General features: G+C 42.3%; 3 protein-coding genes across 6 annotated transcripts; 1 reads left to right on the forward strand and 2 right to left on the reverse strand.

Moving 5' to 3' along the window:
• Positions 1-5,149, reverse strand: ndufa8 (NADH:ubiquinone oxidoreductase subunit A8). The gene is made up of 4 exons (XM_037484692.2): positions 4,970-5,149; positions 3,670-3,833; positions 1,521-1,686; positions 1-457 (listed from the first exon to the last, which is right to left on the reverse strand). Exons 1-4 carry the CDS (start codon positions 5,015-5,017, stop codon positions 320-322), a joined length of 516 nt encoding a protein of 171 aa, XP_037340589.1. The 5' UTR covers positions 5,018-5,149; the 3' UTR covers positions 1-319.
• morn5 (MORN repeat containing 5) lies at positions 4,406-23,854 on the forward strand. Of its 4 annotated transcripts, none has more exons than XM_037484683.2 (5): positions 4,406-4,649; positions 5,601-5,748; positions 6,881-6,992; positions 7,917-8,048; positions 13,397-14,179. In XM_037484683.2, the coding sequence occupies exons 2-5, from the start codon at positions 5,602-5,604 to the stop codon at positions 13,522-13,524; spliced, it is 519 nt and encodes a 172-aa protein (XP_037340580.2). In that variant the 5' UTR covers positions 4,406-4,649; position 5,601; the 3' UTR covers positions 13,525-14,179. The 4 variants fall into 4 exon arrangements, with proteins under 4 accessions (XP_037340580.2, XP_037340579.2, XP_037340581.2 ...); XM_037484682.2 differs by having other exon boundaries at positions 4,638-4,707; XM_037484684.2 differs by lacking the exons at positions 4,406-4,649; positions 13,397-14,179 and adding exons at positions 5,214-5,509; positions 22,639-23,854.
• Positions 14,583-27,535, reverse strand: lhx6a (LIM homeobox 6a). The gene is made up of 9 exons (XM_037484627.2): positions 27,149-27,535; positions 26,174-26,245; positions 25,812-25,994; positions 23,947-24,068; positions 17,325-17,545; positions 16,907-17,007; positions 16,685-16,780; positions 16,230-16,404; positions 14,583-16,144 (listed from the first exon to the last, which is right to left on the reverse strand). Exons 1-9 carry the CDS (start codon positions 27,224-27,226, stop codon positions 16,065-16,067), a joined length of 1,128 nt encoding a protein of 375 aa, XP_037340524.1. The 5' UTR covers positions 27,227-27,535; the 3' UTR covers positions 14,583-16,064.
• Positions 27,536-27,862: the final 327 nt, after the last annotated feature.

Here is a 27,862-nt window from a genome sequence, read left to right on the forward strand (position 1 = left end):
TGATAATATATTTTTTATTATTGGACAACAATAACAGCGTGTTGCATTTGTTCACTCATTACATTTACAGAAGTGGTCAGGAAAGGTGTATTTATGGACTTTGTTTACACAATCATCCATTTTCCTTCCTTCAAACTGTTTGACGATGCAGGAGACCGTTAGGACACAAGCCCTGTCCAAAACCACATGGAAAAATGTGCCAAAACCAGCATCCCTATTCCTTCTGAAGTGTTGCCGATGCATCACTGGTCACACGTAGTCGAGATGATTTTGGACAGAGCCCGTGTCTTGGGAAGGTGGCTGACTTTTGGGCGCTGCCTCACCAGCTCCAGAAGAATAACCTACTGCCATATTTGGAAGGCTCCAGTTTTCCCTCAATGGCTGGGTTGGACTCGGGACGTGGTCTAGAGTGGTAGGGGTTCTCAGGGAGGGCGCGCTCGGTCGCCACTTTGGTCACCTACGAAAGAAAAGATGCAGGCATGAGTTTTCTGCATAAAACCCCATCATTCAAACGAGGAAGAAATTAGCTGTATTTATTCTAACTCTAAATAATTTTGTATACAAACTACATAAGATGACATTGACCACCACAAAATAATTAAATTTTATGAAACTTCTTTTAACGATAGCCAATAGCACCTAGACAGGAATCTACTGCTAACATAAATTGGTTAAATATTCAATTTTTTTGAACTGTGACATTTAATAAACAAAGCGCAATCATACTTTTCCTATTGTAAAGCTGGGTTTAAAAAATAATAATGATGTAATCAAACCTTTATTTTTCCTCCATTCTGTTAGCTCTTAAAAGTATCTGTACATCCAGCTCTCCCCTTAAAACATGATTTACATCCTCTCTGCTCCTCTTCACCCACCTCATCCTCTCGCCTGCTTTTTTTACCCTACTTTGCACTTTGTGTGCAACTTCTGTGTCAGGTTTTTCTTTCCTTTACACTTCCTTTTCCTGACATATTATCTTCTTTCTCCACGAGTGGACAACTCTCAATCGGAATGGATTCCAAATTCATCTCAAACAAGTCTTGTAATTTGTTGTATAGCTGAGCACCCGAAAAGAGACTCGGTGAATAGTCAACTCTGGATATTTTCAGTCAGATTTTTCTTCTTTTGTTTCCCTGCTCATGTGATTTCATGGCATGAACGACAGCTCTAACTGGCAAGTGCAAAATGGCCACAGACTTGATTACAGCCATTCACAACCTCCCGCGTTCTGCCCATACGTATTTTTCAAAGACTACAGAAATAAGAGTCCAAAATAGTTGTCTGTCTTGTTTTCACTCCTGCAACCTAATTAGTGCTTCCCAGCATGGTAATGCAAGTCCCTTTAAAAATGGCAATTAAATGAGAAGAAGCAACAAAAAAAAGCCACAGAAAATGCATTTGTCTGCTCAGAACTACAAGTGAATGAGACCACTACGCAGATGCAATCAGAGCCTCTTGCAGAGCCCATAATCAGCCAGAAGAGAACACTGTGAATGCAGTCAATCACTCATAAGTCTCACCTTAGACAGTTCTCCCAGCTCGGGTCTCTGCCACCCCAGCTTATCGAGGACGCAGCTGTCAAAGGCTTGCTGCTGCTGACGGCACCGCCGCAGTTCCGCCAGGTTTGAATAATCCAGACAGGTCCAGTACTCTGTGAAGGACTCGGCACAGTTCCCCTTGATTTGCCTACAAGGGAGGGTGCACAAAAAAAGAGATTTGAAAAATCAGAGTAAAATACGTATAGGTGAGAGGGTAACAGTTGTGAAAACTCTTGTGCTACGTATGAGCTGGAATTGTTCCCCTCAACAAAGTTTATTCAAAATGAATTTGTCTGATATTGTGTGGCAAACTGATATTTGAAATAACAAAATAATCAAAAATTCCTGTGTGTCTGAACTGCTGAGATTACAAGTTTGCGCTGCATCCAGGTCATGGGTGACAGTTACTTTCAATGAGTCGTGGTTTAAGACAAAAGTTTTCTGAGGTCTCAATGACGAGAACTTTGTGGACTGAATGAAGTTCTTCTAAAAGGTTGCTGGCAGTTGCCAGAAGCTCCTTAGAATCAAACCAGGTCCTGGGTGCAATTACATCTTTTCTCAAACCTTTCCTCATTACATTAATTATAGGTATTGCTTTTTCACCGTAACGCTCAGTTTATCTTTGGGGTCAGAGTGTCGGTTGTTTGTTTCAGCTTTAAAATTAAAGGTCATGTGTTGTTTTTAAGACCAGCGGTCTGTTTTACACACACACACACACACACACACATGCATCTTAGTTTGTGTACGGGCATCAGATCAGGATATAACCAAAGCACAGTCCAAAACTTTCAGTAAACACAGACACCGCAGTGAGGAACCCCAGACCACTTCCCCAAATAGCCCCAACGGGCAATTTTATAGAAACAATAAACTGAGTAATGAACTCGTTTATGTTTTAAAATGAACATGTCATTTCTTCTTCAGATCATTGTTTTAAATAGAAAAAGCAGAGAGAAATTGCATAAAAGGTGTTGTTGGTTTCATTTTAGTATTATAGTTAAGTGAATGTAGAGACTTACTTTTTTTAAGTGACAAGAAATGCAGGTAAAATGTTAATTTGATTTTTATCAACAACAAAAAAATGAATATATAGTGAAGTGCAGAAAATAACTGCAAAATCTTTTGGGGGAATTAATACTGACTTAAGATATAATGATTGCAAAGCTTGAAAATAAGTTTATTGTAACAGTAAATTAGCTAACAGAATTTCAATATGGCAATATATGGCAATATCCCATGTTTATTTATGATTGAAAAGGGCCCTTAATTTCATGTTGAGGGTATTGTCGAGCATTCTTTTTTTTTTTATTTAGACATTTTCTGTTAATTAACCACTCAACTTCATTAAGATACACACCCGATCATTAATGACCCCATGCACGACAAGTCTCCTGGAATTTAATAAGAATGAGGAAATAAAAAGACTTACAATTTTGATCAAAACATTTAATACTTTAGTGTATATAGTTCAAACAATAAACGGATCTTGCAGCCAAATGAACAAGTTATCTTACATGTACCCTTTGCTTTGCTGTAAAACCTGATTGCTTCTCTCCAGCCCAGATGATGCCGTCGCTGGTACTTCATTTTCATCAGAGTTCACTTTGCTATCCTTAAATGGCGATCTACATCCCACTTCAGCCAACGGAATGGAAAGCTTATGAGCAAGACAATTTTTAGGCCGGGAAACTGTGTAAACTTAATAACTAACAATCAGAAGAACCGCTGTCCAACAGCAGAATTTGCAACCTCAAGGCTCATTTTCTACACACGTATCCATCAAAGAGGAAAATAATTTTAAAAGCCTTTGCTGTAAATCTTTTTTGACCATGGTTACAAATAAACCCTTTGCTCGACAACCTCTAGCTGGCTGCAAAGTTCAGCCACGTCTTCAACCACTTGCTGACAATATCTTTTGCAGTGGCACCACCGTGGCGGAGTTCATCTCTAAATATGTCTATTTTCTGCTTGTTTTTCTTACTATACATAAATTAACCATCATTCTGGTTCATCAACGCTTAATAAGTACTGAATCTCACACCATGATCGAACTGTCTTATATATTCCATACATACACACACACCAAGAGTATTTGGCAGCTAAAAAATCATAAGGCTAGACTGGGAGTTACCTGAAGAAGTTGAGTGCACACTCGTTGACTTTCCTCCCTTCTTCTAGACACTTCCTAGGGTCCTTCTCCTCCCAGCGGCACAGCATGAACTCCTTGTTGGCTTTGTCACACTGGGAGCCATAATGGTGGGCAGCAGCCTTCAGCACGGCAGAGGACACATTGATCTGGACAGAAACAGTTTTTAAGTTAAAGTAGTAGATATACAAAGTCATTTCGAGATTTTTTTCAGAGAGCATAATCTAAATGATGTGTGTGGTCAGTACATGTGCAATGGCTGAACTGCTCGGCTAGCTAAAACAGTGAAGAAGACACCTTCAAACAAACTTGCTGTCCGCCTGCTCTGTTCTATTTGTTGATTTAACTGGCTAGTTTTTGAAGAAGAAGGAGCTATAAGGTCCACATTATTTCCTGGCGGACAACCCTGTGTCATTCTGTCCAGCATCTCTCTGAATTATCTAATAAGTAAAGAAGTGATGACAGGTGCATTGTGAAGTATTGTGTTGGCTTCAAATGGTCATTTCAGGACAGATAAGGAAATACTTTTTAAAAAGCCAGACTGTACTTTTAGCAAAGTCCAGTCTAAGACACCATAACGAACATTGAGAATGTGTGTAGAAAATAAGTATATTCCATTACAGCTTACTATCTTTATAAGAAACAGGTGAATCAATGTCTAATGTCCTTGGCAATACAACACCACTTCAAACGTTATTTAGCACAATAGCATATGGTTGCCAATGTCGAAGTAAATACAAATATTACAATGTTTTTTAAATTTAATGAAACGTGTACCTGCATAGATTTTGTTTATTATATCTTGACATATTCATTTTATTCTTGGAAAAACACAACAAAGTGCTGCCAGCTAAAACCAGACTTTCAAGGACAAGTTCAATGTGTTAAATAACATGACGCAAACCGGACATATTTGTTTGGGGACAGACGCTGTTAAAATACTATCAAGACACGGAATTGTAGAGGTAAAGCGGACCTTAAAGAAGTGCAAAAAGACGATATCGACTGAACAACTCTACATGGGTAAATGTTGTCAAGGTACATTTCGTAACATTCACCAGTTAATGTTGGATTCAGATATAAATGCTGGTGGATTCGTTGACAATTAGATTAATTGACTACTGCTTAGCATTGCAAATGCCAGTAACAGGTATGAACGTTACGTTAACGTTACGTAGCATGTTTTGAAATGTACAGCAGCTAGCGTTAGCAAGCGGCTAGTTAGCTAGCATGTTCCACCTTGCTGTGTTTTCGAGTCAAGCTTCTGAAAATGACCGCCGCTCACCTCATCCACCTTCAGCTCCTGCAGCTGGGGGACGTCCAGTGTGGACATGGCTGTGTGTATGTACAATAAAACAAACGCAGCCGATCAAATGCAAAACATCCAAGGTCCTCGTCTGTCTCCAGGACGAGCGACGAGGCCGCGAGAGGAAGGTCAGTTTGGTTTAGTGCCGCTATGGGCTGAGAGGCGCGTTCTGATGACGCAATCGAGAGCGCGGACAAAGTCGGAGCCGCTTGTGCACGCGCATCGGTAAATTAAGGAGCTGTGAAAGTTTGACCAAATTGTCGGATGTGTTAAATCTCTTTATTTAAAACGAAACGGTTATAATTATAAACTTTTATAACGATTAATTTCTCTTCACGCGGATCAGTTTATGACGTAGCCAGGCATTGCTGCTCTGTCGCCACGGTAACCAGACAACCATTGTAAGGTGACGATACATTGGTTTTCGTGTTTTGTTTATCTTACGTGTTATTAAGTAACGTTAAATGTAGTAATGGAGCTCATCGGAAGCAGTTATAATGGCGGTACAAAAAACGGCAGGTAAATACGCACAACCAAATGAATGATTGATTCGGTTTATCTTTACTATGACTATAATAACCACGAAATGACCACCCCTTCTCTACCTCAGGATGGATGGAAAAGGAGTGTACACGTTTCCCACAGCGACCAAGTATGAAGGAGAGGTGAAAGATGGGATGTTTCACGGCAAAGGGGTATTACACTTTCCCAATGGAAGTAAATATGAGGCAACCTGGGAAAACGGCAAAGCTAAACAGGTGAATGCATGCTCGTGTGTGTGTGTGTGTGTGTGTGTGTGTGTGTGTGTGTGTGTGTCTGCAAGCGTGTTAGAATATATGCATACACACCCGTGCAGTGTGTTTCACATTGGTTATAGATTGTATTACATCTGGTCCCTTTTAGCAATCACCATATTTAGGCAAGTTATTAGGTTTCTTTCCTTTTTTTTAACCTCCACCTCACTTGAACTGATGCAATCTTTCATGGGCTTTTGCCACAACAGTGATCATTCCAATTATTATGAGCATTTCACTTGCGGCTCATTTGAAATCAATAGCAGGTCTGAACCATGACTAAACATGATCAGGACTGCACCTGCATTCGGCTAAAAAAAAACTAAACCGTGTGTATTTAAACAGACTTGAAGTTATATCTGGTAGTTTATGATCAGTCTAAACATGCGCCTAATCCTTCCAGGTGGTAACCTTCAGTTCTTTTTGGTGAAGCCGATGAAGAAGTGTCTTAAAACTTCCATTATCTCTATTAACCAGCAGTAGGAAAAGTCTTCAGAGAAACACGGCACTGAATCTGTAGTGTGTGTTCTCATAAATTCACCTCTTTAACGTGGGTCTTCTCGAATCTCAGCAGAATAAGTATTCAAAATTTACAATTTACACATTTACAGTTGTATCATTCCCTTGAATAAAACGTGCACTCGCACACAAACACACACACACAAAGAAAGTGTTCGCCTGAAGGACATTTTTTCCCCTTCTACTCTAGTGAATTATACCCATGAACGTTTGGGTTTAATCTATTCAAGTTTTGAGATACCAATCTCCAAGATTCCCACCTCAACCCAAAGACAATAGGGGACAGTTTAAATTATTTTGTGGTGCTCAAATGCACTAGAAATAAAAATGTTAAGATCTCAAAAACAACTTGACTCTCTCTTTCGAAACCATGTCTCGGGTACATAGGACTGGATGACCATTCTTTCAACAGTATTAAAACACAATACCTACAGTGAGGTCTGTGTATTGTCTTGAGCAACATTGTTTCTGCCTTTGAGTTTTGCAAAGGTTTTATTAATCCATTGTATGGTGTTGGAGAATGTGATCCGACCCATTAAACGGCAGAATAAGGATGACCATTGTGTTTCCTCGAAAGGGGTCATTTACCTTCGCCGATGGTCTGCAGTACCAGGAGAAGGACTGGGACTACTGTGATGGATACGACAGGCGCTTCTACAGTGAGAGGTGCAACGGATTCAGACCTCCAGGTTGAAATTCATTTATTTGTTTGTGTAGTCACTCATTTTTCCCACTCTCAGATACCCCAGATAAATGAGCTTTTTTTTAAACAAAAAAGTGATGTGTTTGATTGATTCACTTCTCTGTATTGCTGTTCCAAAAGTGTGTCTTAAAAAAGCAGAAAAACTAAGCTAGTTCTAGGTTAAAGCTAGGCTTTAGAAGTGTGAGGACTTCCCAGTGGTTTAAACTAAGAGAGGCCTACGTGTCATTTTGGTATCTCAGTTTGTGAAATCCCCATCACGCGTCAAAATCTCACCTCAGTTCAAGATTTGGTTTCAACCACCAAACTGCTTTCTCATTGGACGAGAGCCAGGGGAACCTCAGCGAGTACCCGTGACACGGCCGTGACGTCACTACGGCTGTAAAGCCCACGGCACGTGCGTCTCAAGTCATAGAAAAGGAAGTGATAGTGTGTTTGTAACATTGTTGTTTTGTTTAACTGTTTGCTGTTTAATTCACAGTGGTGTTGTGTGTTCTAAGTGATGTGTAATGCAGCTCTTGTGGTTGTTGCTGCTGTGATGGTGTCGTTCCACACTGCTGAGCTTTATTGTGTTTAAGTCTGTTGTAAAGTCGATAATATGTATACTTGCTAATAATAATACCTGCTCCGAATCCTTGCAGAATCTAACCAGACATTTTAACTTTACTGCTCAGTGAGTGATGATCTATGTCTTGACAAATAGATTAACTTCTCATCTCTCTACATCTATGAGCAAATCATGTGGCACTTTAACATGTGGGAAACAATAGAGAAATCATCAGAAAGAATCCAGGGTAAACACACTTATTATTATTATTATTGTTATTGTTACTATTATAATCGAAGAACTTTAGTTGTTGTTAACCAACGTAAGATTGCCGTTCATTACAAAATAACTGTTTTGTTCCTACAGGAGAATATCAGCTAACTGATCTACATCCTCCTCGCGTCATTCCTGATGGATTCTACGATTGTGGCGATGGTTTCTATGACCCCAAAACCAGAGTTGTCACTTCTCTCACTGGGCGATTCCGCCGGAATGCAGGTAAGACGTTAAATATCCGGCTACATTAACAGTTGAACCTCTGGGACACACAGGAGACGTGTCTTCCAACATGTAAACGGTCCCTTTGATTCATAATGCCAATCCTTTGCTACTAAACAATGGAGACCTTCCAACCTGGGCATGGTCTGTGAAGTATGTGCTTACTGTTAGGTTAACAATAACCCATAATCCAGACATGAAAGTCACATTTTGTTATATCAAGTAATTCATATTTTGCTTCCATTTCTCATGGCTTACATTGCTGTAGTTTGTGCATTTTTCCCCCCAAAATTAATTTGAGGCCAGATTGTCTCCATCTGAGCGTTGAGTAACATCCAGTCATCTTGTGCCAAAGAAAATTAGAAAGATGAAAGTCTGAATTTCCAATTTAGATTAAATACACACGGTTTAATGTCCAATAAAGCCCCTTGTCAGTGATAGATTGCTGTATATTAAACATGTTTTTATAGTAACATAAGAGAGTGCAACAGTCCAGTATGTTTCCAGAGTGTGCGCTGTAGAATGCACCCATGGTCAAGCTAATGGTTTATTTCAGGGCTCTGCAGTAGATGAGGCAAGTAAAGATGAACAGGCATACGACTCTAAGACAGAGTATAAACTTTGTAATGCTTTGGGGTGGTTTGCCGATCCGTTATCATCACATACCTGGAATCAGTGGGCTTTGGGTATGATCCTCATGTAAATGCCAAACTCATGGTTTGATACAGTTGAGCTATTCAAAGAAAGTAATGCCAGCTCCGGCCGAACCATTGGTACGACTCATGAGTAGCCATCAGCTAGATCAGTACTGAGGGAGCTTTTGTTGTTGCCTTGTCAAATTAGATAATAACTCTGTGTAAAAGGATGTCTAATTTGCAACAACTCCACCAGGCACAAATATTACCCGAATGAAAATATTTAGAAACATGCAACTAATCTTGTATGGAATTTGTCCCAGGAAGAACGCTTTGTCTTTCAGCATTTTTTTAATAACTGCATCTCTGAAAGCATATTGCCATATGGGAAAGATTTGATAGCAATGAACCTACATAGTGATACTAAATGGATTATCCCTGGGTCCTCTGATGTAAGATTATTGCTACAAGCCATCTGATAAGCATCCTTCTTTATGCTATTGCAACCCCTCCTCCCCTCTTTGTTATTTGTCAAAAGTGGAAAATTCAAAACACATTTTTCCACTGAATGAGTGCCCAGTTCTTGGGCTCCTGATTTGAAGTGAATGTGATTTGTCAGGTGTCCAGATAGGAATTCCCTAATTCTGACATCCTCTGCTCGTCATGTCTTCTGTAATTTTACATCCCGGACAATGTTGTGCATTAGGCAGCGGGTTCTGGATTCTACTCTAAATAGATATGTTTTGGCTCACTAATGTTTATCCCAGTTGTATTGCTGTGTATTTAAGGTGGGTTTTTTTGGGGGGGGGGGTACAGTTCTGGTATTGGTCAGTGGAGTGACAGAGGGAAAGAGAGACAACAGGAGACATTTTGGGGAGGTTAGGATGAAAAAGAAGCAGAACCGAACAATCTCCAACAATACTTTGACTCTCTTTTTAAATAAATATGGAGTCCAAAGGGCTTGATTTAATTAACCAACGGTTGTGTTTGTGTGAATGTTGTGTATATGTGGCTGACACAACCTATGTCTTGTCGTGGTGTGGAATTCTTGAGAAGAATGCTCCTGTATCCTGTAGAGATTTATTTTTCAACCCCGGGAGGTGAAGGCCCATTGGTCACAGTGGGTGTGAAGATAGAATTTATTGCCTCATGGCTTCCGCCCGGGATGAGGGACACAAGACCTGCCCTCCCAGATGGGACTTTTGCTGCAGCGAGGTAAAAAGGAAGGAGCTCCCCACGTAGCCCTCACAACTGGTGGATGTGGGACACGGAGGCCTCATATCCAGTTTACAAGGTTTATCCGTCTGTTGCTAACGCCGTTGCCAGGACACTGCGAAGGTGAAGTTTAGCCTGCCCTCCTTAGTTACTGTTGCTAACTCAGACAAACAGGCACCCTTGGCATAGAGCCAGCTAGCAAAACAATAGGATCTGTTGCTAATATTCCCTCAAAGGTTAGACTTGGAGTTGAACCGATGTCTTGCTGCCTCGCAGAGGTACGGAGCAAGTTGCCGAGTACACTACAGACCTGTGTAGAAATGTGGCATGATGGAGGAAAATGGATTGATCACTGAAACACATCCGCCCTGCACTGATCCAGGTTTTCATATTACTTTTACAGTACAATTATTTTTCTCCCACATGTTGAAGTATTCTGAAGCAAGACAATAAAATATGTAACAACAACAACAGCAACAAAGGTGGGATGGTTCACTATCTTTTCTGACCTGCTCAACACTTTAAAATCCAAAGTGTTTATTTTTCCTTATTGGTTTTGGAACAGAATACATGGGTGGGAAAAAGATTTGCCTTGTGTGTTAAATTCTTTGGTAAAATATGTCTGTGTAAATATATGTTTTGTGTACCATTCAATCGCGGAATCATGATTTATGTCATCAAACCAAGTTGCACCTGGGTTTACTCCTTTTGCCTGGTTCAAACGATTGTGGGCGAGGAGTCAGACACCTTCTACAATACACAGAAAGATGGAAAGAGAGTGTGTGTGTGTGTGTGTGTGTGTCACTGAGTGAATGCAGGTGGTGAAAGGTGAACATTCATGGATCGCAGACGTTGTTCCTGACTGAGGGGGGGGGGGGGGGTAATAACCAGGGAGTCTGAAAGCATATCAGTGCACCGCCCCACTACTAATGAAGCTCAATATATCATTTGATTGTGTTTCTGAAATTGTCATTCGTTGTGACATAAGATGTGCGTTCACCTTCTGCCGCCTCATCGTGTAGAAGTTAACCAGCCAGGCTCAAACTGAGCCAACAGATTTGCACACAATGAAACGATTACTGTTAAACCTGAAACACAAATCACATCATAAACAAACCCATTTTCATCCTCTTTTCGCCTAAAAAATTCCAGACATATAATTGCTATTTGGCATTGCTGATGAAGATTGTTCCTCCGGTTTGAAGGTACAATATAAAACATAGATGCCTCAAACGGAAATTAAAAAAAGAGAGAAGAAATGAGAGGAAACATCCACAGGCCACATCTGCACAATCAAACCTTCACCACATACACATTGAGCTGCTATCACAAACAAATACACACACACACACACACACACGGCCGGTTGTGTGTGTTCTCTCTTGGCCCCGGTCGGCGGTGCAGGGGTGCAGGAGGCGGCAGGCAGCTAGGGGCCATGTGCTGCCATGTTGTTTGTAGCACTTTCCTGTTTCTGGAATAACGGCTTCCCTTTGAAAGCCGGCACAGAAAGAGTTCCACTTAGAAAACATTCCACTGCCAAGGAAAACACCTCTGGTGACCAGACCACGGCCCCTCCCTTTGTCCCCGTCCAGCCGAGGTGTTTCACAGCAGATAAAGTCCCCCGAGGCCAGATAGGGAATGGAACATATCCTCACGCTGCCTTTCCCGAAACTCCGCTTTTTTTCATTTGAGAAACCAAAAAAGAAATCTCCATGAAACAGGATTCACGTGTTAATCCTGTGAGCTGTGACAGATGGATTAATATTCATGGAGATGGGTATCGCAGCACAAAAAAAAGGTAGAACCGCTGCTGTTTTCTGTGATGTCATAAAGACAAAAAGCTGTGGCTGCTACACTCACATAGAATTGGACACAGATATATTTTAATGTTTATATAAGCAGTCCCACTCAGTTTGATTTCACTGTGGTGCTTGAACTTGGAAACTCACTATATGTATATATATATATATATATATATATATATATATATACATATATACATGGTATATAGCTCACTGTCTGGGACCCAGGTTCAGAGTTTGACGGTGTCATAGTGGTTTTTCTGTGTGGATAATAATCAGGCAGAATGCAATCATGCCTTATGCAAATCACTGAGCTATAGAAGAACGCAGGTTTTTGTTTTCTTAAGTGTGTCTGTCTGTGTGTCTGTGTGTTAATTCGCCGCCATTAGGCTGGAAGGAAACACTTTTCCCTCTGAGTGTATTTTAAGGATTAAGATAAACAGACTGTTAACAAGGTGCCATTATCGCTTCCACACTCGCCCTCCCGTGCATGTTGCAGAAACGCGGTTATGTCAAGATGCAAATAAACCAGTGCAGAGAGCACTCTTTTGAAGATTTAGGTTCATCTTTCTCGCAGATTTGCCTGACAAATGTCACAGAGTCATTACCTTTTTTAACTGCAATATCTCTATATCAGAAAAAAAGTCATTAGGTCTATAAATAAACAGCAAAACTGGTAAATAACAAAAATGTCCTATACTGTCCTTAAGTTTGGAGATTGCCTAATAAATACAACCAGCCTGTGCCCTCAAATAACCCGAGGGACTAATTACATAAATCCTGAGATAAACGCAGCAATACTCAAGAGGGCAGAAATACAGCAAATATGAAAATGCCCCAATCAAACGATCATTAGTAGAGGTTGTGGATTGTGGATAATTGAGGTCAGACTAAACGTACAGATCCATATATATACGCTTCAATAATTACAGCCTCCGCCAACGAAAGCGTGACAAAGAGTGTTTGCGTGGCAGCTGTCCGCGTGTCCGGCGCCTTCCATTGACCCCACGATGAGAACAGGTACGAAGGAGAGCCGGAGGAAGGAGAGGGTTTTATCCTTGAAGTGGCCGTTGGTGTTGACGCCTTGCAATTACACGCAATCAGTCCGAGAGCTGCGGACCTGCTTCCCCCCCAGTTACAATGGAGCCCCGCGTGCAGTGGAACCTGAGGGGGGGGGGGGGGGGGGGCTGAGGCCCACGCGCCGCTCAAGTGCGTGCAGCTGCGTGCGCTTCCAGAGAAAGCTCACTTCCCCCGCAATTAGCTACTCATTTCAGTTTTAACAATGAAAAACTGGTTTATTATCAGCTCCTCTGGTAGTCGTTTCAGTTTAAAAAAAAATTGGCGTCCACTTTTTTGGAAGGGGGGGGTTATGATGTAGTGGTGTCTGAAGTGGCTCCGAGAAGTTATTTTCTCTTAATTGTCAGGCTTATCTTGATTTGACAAATTTAGCCGAGACGTGAATGGCCCTTCAGTGATTCAGCCTCCCGCACGAAATGACCTGTGGTTTAATTATGCAGGCTTCTTGGGGGGGGGGGGGGGGGGGGTTCTGAAAAATAAAACGCTTTACCTTTACCCTCCAGTCTGTCGTTTGTATTTTCATTCTCATTTAGCCATGGGCCATACTTAAAAAAAAATATTTTCATGCATTAATATTAAGAAATTGAAATATATCGAAATATTTCTCCATCCCCAACAGATGACTCCGAGCATGAATGGATAGTGCGGACCTGTCGGAAGGCTTGGGATCAGGTTGTTGAAGTTGACCTTGAAAAGTCTGTCGCAACTGGACCGGAAGAGACCGTATCTACTGAGGCTTATGAATAGCTTATTAAAACCACTGGAACTGTCTTGATTTCTTTTGATTTGTCTGTCACGTTTTTGTTTCAGATCCATAAGTAATTTTTAAAAGAGACAACTAAAGGTTATGTTTTGATGTTGTGATTATTTACGTTTTAAAAAGATAAAGATCCTCCCTTTTAATGTTATATTGCTGCATTTTACTGTGTGTGATTCTTGGACTTTACCGTTAAATGGAGTGTGCAGACTAACATGTGTTAAGAATTTGATCCTTTTCAATTATCTAGGTGTTGATTCTTGTAAGTTGTAAGTAGTGCAAACGTTCTGTGTAAATATTAAGTCCATCTGATATCATCCGCTGGTTTACAACAAAGCATTTATGAGGAAATATCACTTCCGCAGCAAAGTAAAGATATAAGTAATATTCAAAATGCTATAAAGCAGACATGTCAGCTTGTGCATCGAGTATAGAAATTTAGGATTAATGCTGCAGGTCATCAATGAAAACTCCAGTTAATGTCATAAATGTGTTTGAGAGTACCAGTATGTGGTCATTGTCTTCCAAACAACATATTAAAAAATATCATTATAGCCAATGAGCAGGCAACGTCAAGGCCACAGTTCTGCTGTGTGATGGTCATGCATCCTCTTGCATTTAATCACCTTTAAATGCAAGAGTCTTATGTCTCTTATGTCTCTCTATAAAATCAAGTCTTTAAAATGCAGCAGTTGTTTTCACCAACAGAATCCGTCCCTTTATGCAGCCTATTTGCTTCCATGCAAATACAGAATCACAAAAATGTAATGCAACTCACCACCTCTCTTTCTCACAATAAAAACACACACACACACATGACGTATTTATAAAATAGGAGGAAGCACACGTGCCCACGACCGACGAAATAAACATGCATAATTACGGAACGCATGAAAGCTACAACATTGCTTCCCATTTATTTAAACTAATATGTTTGTTGTTTGCAAAGATTCCTATCCAGTTGAGCCTTTATGTGCAAAATGTTCTTTGCTGTGTCTGGAAAAAATATAAAAGAACTAAATCCTTTCCTAATTTGTTCCCACAAGTGATTCAAAACCACAGAAATATCACATTCTATTTTATTGCATTTTATTACACAAAACATTTATGATGCACAGTCTATCAAATAAACTTTTTTGTTGAATTTCATTTCATGTTTTTTAACAAAACAAAACAATTTCAAAGGGAAAAAAGTGCTTTACAGGGAAATAACATCTCAATAAATACAAGGACATTGAGGTCTTGTTTGATCCTGTTCTTCACACAATGGCCATGGCACTAAAATACAGATGCACACTTTATACCCCTGCCACACACATGCGCACACACACACACACAAACACACACACTCTCACACACACACACACACGCACACACACACACACATCTTTCTATGTACAATCCCAGTCTGTTTCATTTTGTCCATATTGTACCAAGACATCAACACTCCATTCCTCTCTTTGTGCGAAAGGGACACACACACAGGGCGAACAAGCAACATTAGAAATGATAAATTAATGACAATACAATTGTTTGGAAATATGTAACTGGTAACAGATTTTGTAGTTTGACTAATATGCTCATCTAAGACTTCCCTTTGTGTCATATAATTGCCTGTATTGGTTTGTTTTAAATGTTACAGCAATAATTCAGATGATGATACACAACTACAGAAATTGTGCGTTGTATTTTTCCTTTGTGAATAACAGTCAAGATGCTGATTTTTTACCAACGGCAGATTTAAAATCTTCATAATTTCTTCTACATTGTATTTAACTAAAAACACTCAAATCTTTGTTTAGAGACAAATTACAGCTGAAAAATGCACTGGTTTAGTGTTGTAAAGTAATTAATAATTGAAACGATAAGGCACAAAATATTCTTCTTTAAACAAAATCAAATCTGCACCACATTTCAGTGAAAGTTTTGACCTAGAATAAAACAAGTACGTTTTTGTCTTTCAGAGGCCGTATAGTCACTTTGTCAATCCAAAAGAAAATGTTTCAACGGTCAACATATTTCATTTACACACATGTGTCCTTCATGGTTGCTGAGAGAGAAGTGAGGAGTCTTACCTCTAACGTGGCCGACAGCGTACGACGGGCCTTTCAGCCAATATGACAGCCCCCCCCTTTGCTTATGTTCACTCGTGAGGGCTTCCCCCCCTGTTGCCGTCAGTTTCACCCTCTTCAAACTTCCTCTGTCAAGGTGATGATGGATCGGTGGAGTGGACAAAGCTGTACATATGAAGCCAAATGGGTCCTTTACGTGGTGTAAAATGCAGCCAGGGATATTCCTGTCCTCAGGAAGAAAAATAACAGAATGACGAATGTATCTTAGTCTTTCCTCATTCTTCCATTGCTCTTTCCTTGGCAGGTTTCCTGTAAGATGCGTCATTTTCTCCAATGGGACTAGGACCTCCGGGTCATGTTGGCAGGCGTCAGTGACGAAGATGAAAGGCGAGGATCCGGAGGTCTGAGGGGGTCACGCGGGGTTACGCGGGGTCACGTGGGGTCGTAGTGGCGGAGCGCTAGCGGCTCAGGGGAAGCTGGGGCAGCGACATGGCCTGGTGAGGGAGACTCTGAGAGGTCAGCATGGAGAAGGGATGACCTGGAGAGCACACAACAAGAAATCCTTAAAATAGTCTGATGTAGTTACAACAAAGGCGTTCGACACTGCACAAACTACGACTCACTGTCGATATACCCGTGAAGGGCCACCATGCGCGCGCGCTCGGGACTTCCGAAGGGGGAGTAATGCAGCTCATCAGGCAGCGACGAGGGTATCCTGGACTGGGGGTGACCTGGGGGAGCCCCACTGTGCTGAGGCGTGTGCTTTTTGTGTCTTGCTCTGCAGTTTTGAAACCACACCTATGAAGACGCAATGTAACCAGGCATCATGTAGCTATATTCTTAAAAACAACGGGTTGATTTATTTCAAGTGGAACATTTTAAGATTCTAAGAACCTTATTTGTCATGAATGTGCACATGAATACATTTATTGATGATTATGTTTTAAACATAATCTTACATTTCCTTATTTTTGTCATTATCAGGTGTTTGTACGTTGCTGGAAGATACAGCAACAGCCGGGCCTTGACATGAGTAGATGAATTAGTAACAGAAGAGAGCAGATATGTCGGTACCGACCTGTATAACTCTCCTGCTGAGGCCTGTCATGTCGGCTAGTTTCTGTAGCGTCTGGGCATCCGGGTTGTTATCTTGGGCGAACTGAGCTTGCATGATCTGCGTATGGAGGGAAAACATCAGCACGAAATCCGATTGATGGCAGGGATCGTTACACGTCGGATTAAGGGTCTATTTGAGAGGGCTTTCCTATTCGCAGGTAGGGCCGAGAGTGGAGCGTCTGACCTGTAGCTGTTCTGCAGTGAACGATGTCCGTGCCCTTTTGGACGGCTTGGGCTGACTGTCCTGTTCCGTTGGAACTGCTCCTTCTAACGTGATACCGTTACCTGAAAAAACAAAAAACAAAGCAGCAGACATAAGAGACCGCAAATGTGTTTAATACGAGCGTGAAATGACAGCGATAGCCCCAGGGGATGTATTTGAAACACAGGAGATGGACACCACATCACAAAGGCCCCTCTTGAGCTCTTGTAACATGACAACTGAGAAATCAAAGAGAAGCAGGCCAGACATCTACGATCAATGGTATATGATGAATAAGAAATTCAAAGAAATGCATCATGCAACCTTTATTTTGCTAAACATTCAGACTCTTGAGCAAACACCTTACGGGGGGAAACCACTAGGCAGAGCGGCCACTCACCACTCTCAGCTGCTCGTTTCAGGTTCTCCACCATGGTGTCGTAGTGGATCCTACACAGGACCTTGTCCTCCACCAAGCCAAACTCCTCTCCCGTGGACAACTGCCTCTTGCACGAGTAGCACGCAAAGCACGCCAAGTGGTATGCGTTCCCCCTCGCGCGGCGCACCCAGTCGCTGGCGTATATCTGCCGCCCACAGCGGGCACACTTAGTACCGAACCTACTGCGAGGGAGAGAGCAGGAGAACAGAGGCAGAGGAGGAGAAACAGAACGAGGAATTAGTGGATCACTGATTGGGTAAAAGCTAGATTTCGGTAGAGAAAATTGCCGCGGGAGATCGTCTTTTTAAATCTAATCTGGAGACCATTCCAAGATTGTTCACACAGTATTAGACATGTAAATAAACTAATAAAGATGCAGAGACGTCATTTTCTTTGCGAGTATTTTGAGAGAGCTGAAATTGAAGATGTGGGGGGGGGGGGGGGTTTATTGTTGAAGTTTTTGGCAGAGCTCAAAGGGCTTAAGGAAGAAACCTTGGAGGAGGATGTGGCCTTCAGAAAAGACTCCTGACTGCGGCTGCAAGCTGAGCCTTGAATGCAAACAAACCAACACCTGCAATTTCCTGCATGATGCATGAAGGCCCTGACATGTACACATGTGTGCACACACCGGGGAACAAAGCAACACACATGTAAACCAGGGGCGGTTTTACACACAGTGGAAGTTGAAGAGAGACTTGGATGACATCACTCTAGATCGCCCCGCAGTAACTGATAGCAACAGTGAGGTCAGGCGCCATATAAACCTAAACCACCTGACTTACTATTCTGAATGGGTGGGTGGGAAAAAGATAAGTGGTTGGCAAGTTATGGAAAAGCAAGGGAACGGTCTGGTTCCTAAATTAGCTCAAAACATGCTATGAATGTGTAAAATAAACATGCTCTTTTGATTGGAACTCATTGATCATGTGGACAGAATGAGGCGGACACAAGGGGGGAAAAGGATAATAAACACGCCATTGTTACCCCAACGTTCATAATCTCTCCAGATGAGCGTGCATTTAACTCTCACAATTATTTTGGAAATCACTAAGTTGTCTGTGGCATTCTTTTTTATGAAAGCCTAAATATTTCCTGGGGCAACTGGGCTCTGAATATTTTAAGAAAACACTAAACATACATTTAATGGGGACTTTTTTCAGCTGCAGATTTGGTGTTCTGGCAAATATGCACAGCAACAAGACTTCAAGTTAATTATGGCGTTATTATGTTTATAATAGTTATAGAAAAACAATTTTAGTCGGTGACGGAGTGAAAGAGGATGCGTCAGGCTTACTGGTCTTTTAACGGGATTTGTTGAAAATCCCCCAAAATGTGGAATACCACTATTCTCCGAGATTGTGTTTACTGAGCAGCTGGCACCGAGCAGCATCCAAAAGAAATCCACGGAAATATTATATACATTTCTTGTTTTACACCCCAATCAAAAGACACTAAGCCCCTCATTTAGGAACACATTGTGGATTTAATGGGTATGAAACGCTTTACATTTGAGATGTCACGGGTAGGTTAGGAGCCATTGTTAGGGTCAGCAGCTGCCAATTCTGGTGAAGGAGGGAGGATTTGTAAGCAGCCTGCGAGAAAGCCCTGCCGCAGGGGTAAAACCGAGGACAAGAAGCACAACGGAGACCCTGGATTCAGCTCAAATTAGGAAACATTTCCTCGGTGCCCGGTTTGTGCCTTAAAACAGGCCCTGGCCCAGACGTTACGCGCTGGCGGCCGACTCAACATTTTGGCGTATCCGCTGCGAGCTTCATCTTCAAGCTGCCTACAAGAGCAGCAGAGTGAAGACCACGACATCACAAACACCAGCCAGATTCAAAAGAGCTGTCAATAGTTGAAAGGTAAGGCGGAGGCAAGAACTCGGGGGTGGGGGGGTTGGGGGGGGGGGGGGGGCATGATGAAAAGGATAGACATGGAGAGGGGAAGTAAGTGGCTGAGGGAAATAGCAAAGTAGATGGCGAGGGAGAGAGAGGGAGAGAGAGGGAGAGCGAGCAGGGGCACGGAGAGCACGAGGGCTGCCAAGTGAGTGGGTTTGGCAGCGTATCAGTGCACTCAAGTCCACTCTATCTGGGATGAAAGCATGCTATAGCCCTGACATGCCACAAACTCGTACGCACTCCTCGTGTATGTGAGCTCGTTGGCCAGAAGTTAGGTCTTTCTGCTCGTATTATGGTTGAGAATGATTATAGGTAATAGTTAAATGCCTGTTTGAGGAGCCACCTCTTATCTGTCTCATTCTCCTCCGTCTCTTTGCCTTTCCGTGATTGGTTCCTGACCGTAACAGCAATAATACAATGTCCGAATACAAAAACTACAGCAGGCTACAGCAGCAGGCCTGGTGTTCCTCACGGCAAAAAAAAAAAAAAATCCATTCAGCAACAGAGCCGTGAGACAGAGAGTATTTGAGGTGACCTTGGAAAACAATTATCTGTGTAGCACTTACACTGTGCTTAAGTTGTCACATCTATGTGGAACTTCACCAACAAACCTCTTACAACCCAATAAAGCCATTCCGGAGACAAATTAACTCAATTTCTTACTGTACCATGTGTGTTTGATTGTTATAGAGAATTCCGAGCTGTTACTACAGTAAAAGAGGAAAACTTTGTGGAACATTTTTGCTAATCCGGCATGACAGCTTGTCAGTTTCATGCCCCGAGACAGAACCCAGAAAAGCTGCAAATCATCCCATGTTTTAACCGCCCTCCTCCTCCTCCTCCATCTTCATCCCATCTGGACCCATCCCTCCCATCAACCCTGTGTTTTTTACCGTTTTTTGTGTCTTGTTTTGTCTTTGTACCCAAAACCTGGTGTTTATTTTGGACCAATGTCAATCCTCACCCCCCCCACCCACCCCTCTGCTCCCCTCTTCTGCATCACTCACAAAAGGGAACATCACCGCATAACCCCCGTTACCAGCGGACCTCTCGTATTAGCTACCCTTCTTTCACCTAATCTTTACCCTTTTTTACAGTAAATCACCTGCTGCTGAAAGAGTGGCTTGAGGAGGTACACGTTTTTCTGATTATTTCTGATGTGCTATGAGAATACAATAATCTCTACTTATTAGTTATTGCGGTTTTAGGACGTGAGGTTCCTGTTAGGCCTTTGCATGGCAATTCTAAGATGGGGAAGTTATCTAAATACTTTCCAGAAAGCACCTTTTTTTAACAGATATAAAACATTACCAAGCTTTTCCCTATTAACCCTGCATGAGAGAAACCTCCGCATTTTCATTCTCTGTCCCTTTAGCCGCCAACAAATGCAGTTTTCTCAGTACAAAACGAATAATATATTTCATCGCTTTCACTGTCTTTCTGTAAAAGTGAAGCATTGTGTGACAGATGTCCTATTATAATTTAAATTCATTCAGCTCTTAATAAAACTCAAATCACTGCTCTGGGTTACTCGTCTTTGTTGCCATGGAGACCCAATCAGCAAACCAGAGGTGGGTTGATGAATAATTGCACACACGCACACGTATACGCATGCATGCATCCTTCCATGCACACATCTCTTCCACAAAGTTCCCTACATGGACTCTGGTTACACTGTCAGCATCCCAGGGTGCCCCTGATTAGTGCACCAGTGCAACTTCCTGTGTGGCCTGCAGCTCACGGACGAGGATGATGTTTCTAGGGAGAGAGGCGAGGGAGGGGTTCAGGGAGGCGAGGGGCGGGGTGGGGTGGGGGGGGGGGTCAAGGGAGGAGGATGATAAAGAAATGTTGTTTTGTGTATGTGTGTGTGTGTGTGTTTAAGAACAAGCCCCTGAGGCCTGACATGGGTTTGAGAGGCACAGCATGGGCTCTGTGCTGAGCCCCCTATCCCGAGATACACACACTTCCTCCCCCCTCCATGTACACACACACACACACACACGTATGTGGAGGGAAACCCACTCTGATTTCCTGCTATTACGCCCCATTAAAGCAGCTGTCAGTCCAAAGCCAGATGAGAGGTTGACACAGATGAGGAAATATCTCCAGAGGTTTGAACTCAGCCCAGAGGATCTGGACCCACTGCGGTGTTTAGCCTCTATGAATGTGGCCTAAACCCAGATTACGTCTTTTATATTTACAGAGGTAAGCATAGGCTCCAGGCCCCAGACTCCGCAGCAGGGCTATACTGTTGCTGCAACATTTTATAAATCATCTCTTGTTTTACATGGTGTGATCAAGAAAAACTAATCTAAATCTACAATTGTTAGTATGCAAATAAGGATGGTTCTCCAGAGATTGTAACCATATTTAGTAGAATATGCTAAATTTGAAGCCGTTTGGCCTTTGGTATTGAGGCAATTAAATCATTAGCTATGACTTTCCGTGTTGATATGAAACGGTTACTCTGGGCTATGCATTTATCACAAGAAACAAACGAATGGCTACACTGCTGTGCAAACGGCAGAGAGCGCACACAAAAAGTAAGAAAAGGATTTAATGGCAAATACGTCTTCCTAAAAAACATGATTTACACCCACAGTGTCCCAAAATGAATCACATTCTTAGTTTTCTCGTCTATTTGAACAAATTCCTCTTAAATAAATTGGACTTGAATGTAGCTTAATAGCACCAAATGAATTAGCCTGGAGTCGTTGGCTCATATTACAGTCACTAGTCTGCTTGCAAGACTAGTTTTTCTCCATTTGGATTTTCTGTGATTACTGGCGAAAGCAAAATAACGGATAAAAACAGCTTCTACCTCCGATGTTTGCACTCCACACCCCCCCTCCCCACCCCCCAAACTCTACGTGGACAGCTTTACAGTTCATTCACGCCGAGGGACACTAAAACGTGGCAAACTCCTTGTTGGGTAACTGTATTTCATATAATTACAGAGTCTAACCTCTTTACACCTGCACCTCTCAGTTCCATTTTCTAAAGCTCTGAAATATTTAAAACCGTCTCTCGGGGTTGAATACTGGCTCAGAGTATTTAGATGAGGACGGGTCAGGTAAAATATTATTAGGAATCACCAGAGCAAACACAAAAACTCAAGCAAAATGATTGGCAGCTGCTGGACATGTATAAATAAACCAAGATTTCGGTGTGTGTTTTTTTTGAGTGCATGTGTGTGTGTGTGGTAGTTTCAGCATGGAAGTGCGTGTTAGAGTGTGCACGGTATTAAGCGTTGTAAATGGAGGCAATGTGTACGGTGCATTCTTGAGATATGTAAACGTTTCATATTCATGGTTTTTCATATTTAGGCGTGTGTTCACTTGTTTGTTTTATCTTTGTGTGTGTCTTACTTTGGATAGGAGTTACATTCAGGACGGAATCATGCTGACCAGGCACTCGGGGCGGTCTAATTGCTGGTCTGGAGGCCTAAGGGTCTGGGCTGGAGGAAGACTAATTGTTGGTGATTATAAACCTCAGAGCGGTGGCTTGGTGTCAGCTTTCGATCAGACAAACACCAAAGCTCACACACAGCTCCAAGCAGTCACACATGTGCACACACAAACTGATGTGCATGTGTTTCCATAATACATATCCACCAGCGTCAGGCTACAGCAAAGAATTTTACTATACACTGTTGCTGAACCCTATTTCACCTCAGCTACCACACACACACACACACACACACACAAGAGAGTCACATCTGTACACATTTTGAATACACACACACCTTGGTCAAAGTGAATCAAATAATCTCAAATATATGGAATGAATGAAACTGATGTTAAGTGTATTCTTAAATTACAATAAATCAATGTAGTCTATATGTCTATATGTTTGTCTCCATCTCTCTCTGAGAGCACACTGAATTTCACCCTGCATGCATTTGTCTCAGTATCCATTTGTTTATTTACCACACTTCCCTAAAATCTTACATTCAAACAAAAGAAAATGTCAAGTCAAAACCATTCATAAGATAATAATATGAGTATCACAGCCCTGTGTAAAATAGCTACCTTTATTTAACTTGAGTGTGAAGATACAATTTAGTATTAGTAGTATTACTATTAATAGTATTGTGATTTAATTTAAATGTAGCATTGTTTGGTCCTTTGAAAATGAATACACGGATGTGATATATTTCATTATAGGACAAATACTTCCTTTTCACAATTTATGGATGAAGAGGCAACCTGTCAATGTGCAGTAGAAGTCAATTAAAATATAATTTGGCCTTTTCCCTTTCTGTTTTAGGATTCATTGCGCACAACGCTTTAGCGCCACTGTAGAGGCCGAATAAACTCAGATAGCTGCCAGTTCAAACGGGCATTTCCGGTGATCTCGGTTTGTTTTACACACGTTCCTCTCGACATGATAACACGCTTCCTGGCACGTGGTGCATTACCCTCGCGTTCATTCAAAGGCACAGCCTATAACCTCAAATATTCCTGCCTGCCCCGTCCTAGATACATGTGTGCAAAATGTTGTGTCTTGGGTAGCCATAATAAAAATGCGGATCGCTTCACTCGAATATTATTTGGTTACAGGTTCTTACAAAAGGTACAAGAAACAGATAAGGCAACCCGCATCCATCTCAGAGAGAGAGAGAGAGAGAGAGAGAGAGAGAGTAGACGTGCTATTTTGAAAACACGGTCATAAACTTACCCTACCTGAAATAATCCATTTTACAGAAGATCTCTTTGTTTTTGATGTAGCAGCTGCTGTGCTGACGTAGCGACGTCCTGCAGACGGAACACTCCAGACAGCGCAGGTGCCAGATCAGGTTGTTCACCTGCAAAACGCGACAGAATCCATGTCAAACTGATGATGGATCACTGCATTAATGCCCCCTCGGTGTGTGTGCGCGTGGGTGTGTGCGCGTGCTGCTGAGTGTCATAACATTAATTCACAGGCGACATCAGTCGATTCCCGATGAATCGACTGATGTCGCCTCGTAATACTTAAAACATTCTTACTTTGAAAATATCCCATAATTATTAACACGTAAATCGCATATGTTGTGATGGTCAATAATGAGTTTATAGGGGTATCGGCATATTATAATTAATATTTTTAATGCTCAATTTTGTGGGGTTTTGTTGATAGGGATTTTCGTAATAAGACTTTAGCGTTTGGCTTAGAAATTAAATATTTAGCCTGTAAAACTGCATGAATTCTTAACATTCAGAAATAACAAGCCCCTGTGGAGGTCGTAGATATCATTTCGATCAACAGTAGTTATGAGAATGTAATCAAAATAAATAAGTCCGATTTAATACTAATTGCCAGGCGATGAAAACAATCGATCCATTTTTACTGACGGTTGAAAGATTATTTTAATAATTTTTAATGTTTACGGATATCAAAGCCATTCCACTGCTTGAATACAAATATTCAAAATATTACTATCCAAATAAACACAATTGTTTTTGTAAAGAGAGGTCATGAGACCCGGCCTGTAAACTGTCAGATAAATTGTAAATTCAATTATATTAATTTCAAAGCATTTCAAAGTATTTTTATTATGGAAATGTTTACCTAGAAAGGCATAACCAGTTTAGGAATATTTAAATAAAAAATACCCTATAATCATCACCTTATATATCAGCCAGTGGGAAATGTGCAACTCGCACAAATAAATATAAGCACGAATATTCACATGGAAAAGGAGGGGAAATTAAATCAAATAATAAAAACACCGTTATTCGGGATCAACAAAATAGTTTTTAATGTATCAAATTAGTTAATTAGTTAATTGAGTTTTTGAATGATACATTGTATGCATTTATTTACAGGGACATTATTGTTTAAGTTTTTTTTAAACATTTGAAACTAGAATAAGAGACGATATCCTCATAGAACGAGACTTTGACATAACAATAAAAGTCAATCTGCACTTCCTGACAAACACACCCATTTGCGCGCGGGGGAGGTCTGTTTTGGGTATGAGCAAGCGGGCGCACGCGACAAGTCAGGGCGTATTGACAGTGAAGCTGTAAAAGAGGGAAACAAATCAAAACATCCTCGCTGTAGCCTATCTGCACTTTATCTTGATGCCTAAGTTACCTTGCAGATAAAAAGATCACAGTTTAGAATCATCCAGAACGGGTTATGCATTTTGGATGTTCATTTAAAAAACAAAACAAATGATCATACAATTATTCATAAGCAATGCATTTCTGTAGACCTGTTACACTGTTCGATACACACACACACATCATTATGTGTGTTTTATCATTTAAATGTGCCTGGGTTTTAACCACTAAAGTTGCCCGGGCCTCCCGTTCATTGCGGTGCATCAGCGCAACACAGCAGGCCTGTCCAAACCCCCAACAGGACCCCAGTCAACATGGCACCCCTCTTCCCTCGTTCCTGCGCGTCTCGTAGAGACAAGTCACTTGCTGTTAACGTGAATGCCAGCGAGGAAGAAAAAAAAAGGCTAAACAAATAAACACTACACCCCCAGAAGCAAATAGTCCCTAAACTCTGCCCAAGGTCGGTTTATAGGTTTATAAAAATCACGCATGCTTCTCACCTTCAGCAGGTATCTGTCCACGATCTCCTGACCGCAGCTGGCGCACACGTTCTTCCCGGTGGACGGCACCGAGCTGCTGGTGGAGATCGGCGAGCACACGGAGGGGGTGGACGGAGTGCTGGGGGACGAGCGGGTGTCCTCCGGCTCCATGTTGGACCGCTGGGATTCTCCGTCCGAGTGAGACTGCGTCAGAGAGAGGTGCATCAGTGGAGTGATCCCCACAAGGGCCAGATGCAGCCTCACACGGCAGCGTGCACGTAACTCACACACGCGCTCACAGCCACTTGCACAGATGCGATAGACGCACTAAATAAAGATGCAGAACATGAAAAGCAGCATGCATTTTGCCATACAGCTCTCACCATTGGAGCGTGTTTGGAGTCCACACTGCGGCGCGAGGCTCCCGGCGCACTCTGATGCTCGGTGGAGATCACCTACAACACAACGTTCGGTGAGCGGCAAGCCTTCCTCACTTCTCCAGTCTCATCCTCGGATGACAAAGCCCCGGGAGACATTTGCAGACAGCTCTTCGAGAGGCTGCTCCTATATAAAGTGCTTAAAACCGGCAAAACGGCCTTCGCGACAAAAGGCACAGTTACGCACACATTTTAATGAAGCTATTTCAATTTGGATTGATTTTTTTCTCTTCTTCTTCCCCCTGCCCTTAACCCGCGGCACTTGGAATAATAGTATTTTCTTCGCAATCCAGGACACGAGAGTGGAGGTTGGGTCTGGGGGGGGGGGCTACCTGTAATTACCGCTATATGGATAAGAGGGACCCGGAGTGTCAATTTCAGCTGTCAATCAGAGCAAGGCAGCGGGTCACCCCAAAGAATTGCAAATTTGATTTTTAATGGCTGTAATTAAAATGTAATTCTTCTCGGGCGAACTGGCTCGAGAGGCTCGCGGACCGCAAATCACGCTATTCATGACAGAGAGGCGCGTGCCTCTTCACAGCGGCTGGCGCGTGCAGCTGATCTGGGTCCACACGAGCGGGGGATTCTGGTGACATCACAGGGAGACAAAACAAATCGCGGACGGGATGCAAATAAACGGCGCGTCGCCTTGTCGTTCAGCAGATGGATGCGCTGCGCGCTAAAGAAAGAAGAGACACTGATGTCGGGTAAATCGAACCTGGTTTCACACTGAGGCTACTGCGTGGCGTCGTTACACCAGATAACGTTCGCTCCGCGTCGTGACACTTTAAACTCATTCTGTTAAAAAGCAAACAGTTGAAGGCCGTGGGGAGTGGGGACCCCCCCCCCCTCCCCCCTCTCCAATTTGAACCTTTTTACGCACAGAGTTAAAGTTCAGCCGATTCCAAAGCGTCAGTATACCTTCTTCGCGGGAATTCCTTCGGACAGAATATTGTTTCCCTCTGAAAGAGGGGACAAAACTTCATTTTTCCAGTACATGAACCCGTGGAGTCTCACAGCGTTCACTGGGTCCAAACTCGGTGCGTGGAATCAGAAGACTTGGCGATGGGCGTCAAAACTTGTACCATCCGTACCGCGCGTGGACTCGTGGCGTAACTGGCGCTCAGCTTTTGTTTTGTTTTGTTTTTTTTTAACGCAGAAATGCTCCCTCTATGTCCCCTTCTCTCTCTGAGTGTGTCCCTCTGTGACGATCCCGACACGGACTACAGGAGTATTGAAGCCCTGCAGAGGCGAAGAGTTGCTCGCTGCCCCTCGGAGAGCCTTATTTAGAACAGAAAGAGTTGTCCCCCCCCCGCCTCTCTCTCTCCCACTTTAAGGGAAGGAGTCCGACTACAGGAAGTGAATGAAATTGAGGGGCTGGCAGCTTTTACTCCAAGGCTTCATAAAGGTGCTGCAAAAAGTCCACGGGTGCGCAGAGAACCAGAGCGTCAGTTTGCGACAGTAGCGTGCCTATTAGTTTAAGAAGAGGGGGGGCGGGGGGGGGGGGGGGGGGGGTTCCATGTGCGTGAGAAGGGTGGACACACTTGGGAAGAAGTTATGACAGAAACCTAGCATTAAAAAAAATCCAATCCAAAATGTGTTATCTAATTGACATTTATTTGCTGCTAGGAATAT

This window comes from Pungitius pungitius, chromosome 18 (assembly GCF_949316345.1).
Source record: "Pungitius pungitius chromosome 18, fPunPun2.1, whole genome shotgun sequence".
In the NCBI taxonomy this organism is placed as follows: Eukaryota; Metazoa; Chordata; class Actinopteri; order Perciformes; family Gasterosteidae; genus Pungitius; species Pungitius pungitius.

Bases quoted from the DNA above. Each gene is read 5' to 3' on its own strand.
- ndufa8 (XM_037484692.2), bottom strand. From the start codon at position 5,017: ATGTCCACACTGGACGTCCCCCAGCTGCAGGAGCTGAAGGTGGATGAG. The intron at 3,834-4,969 runs GTGAGCGGCGGT...GTTTCTGTCCAG, and splicing joins AGGAGCTGAAGGTGGATGAG to ATCAATGTGTCCTCTGCCGT. The intron at 458-1,520 runs GTGAGACTTATG...TTTCTTTCGTAG, and splicing joins AGCTGGGAGAACTGTCTAAG to GTGACCAAAGTGGCGACCGA.
- morn5 (XM_037484681.2), top strand. From the start codon at position 5,463: ATGGAGCTCATCGGAAGCAGTTATAATGGCGGTACAAAAAACGGCAG. The intron at 6,993-7,916 runs GTTGAAATTCAT...TTGTTCCTACAG, and splicing joins CAACGGATTCAGACCTCCAG to GAGAATATCAGCTAACTGAT. The intron at 8,049-13,396 runs GTAAGACGTTAA...CATCCCCAACAG, and splicing joins GCGATTCCGCCGGAATGCAG to ATGACTCCGAGCATGAATGG.
- lhx6a (XM_037484627.2), bottom strand. From the start codon at position 27,226: ATGTACTGGAAAAATGAAGTTTTGTCCCCTCTTTCAGAGGGAAACAAT. The intron at 24,069-25,811 runs GTGAGAAGCATG...CGCGTTTTGCAG, and splicing joins TGGACAGATACCTGCTGAAG to GTGAACAACCTGATCTGGCA. The intron at 16,781-16,906 runs GTCAGACGCTCC...CTCCATACGCAG, and splicing joins TCACTGCAGAACAGCTACAG to ATCATGCAAGCTCAGTTCGC.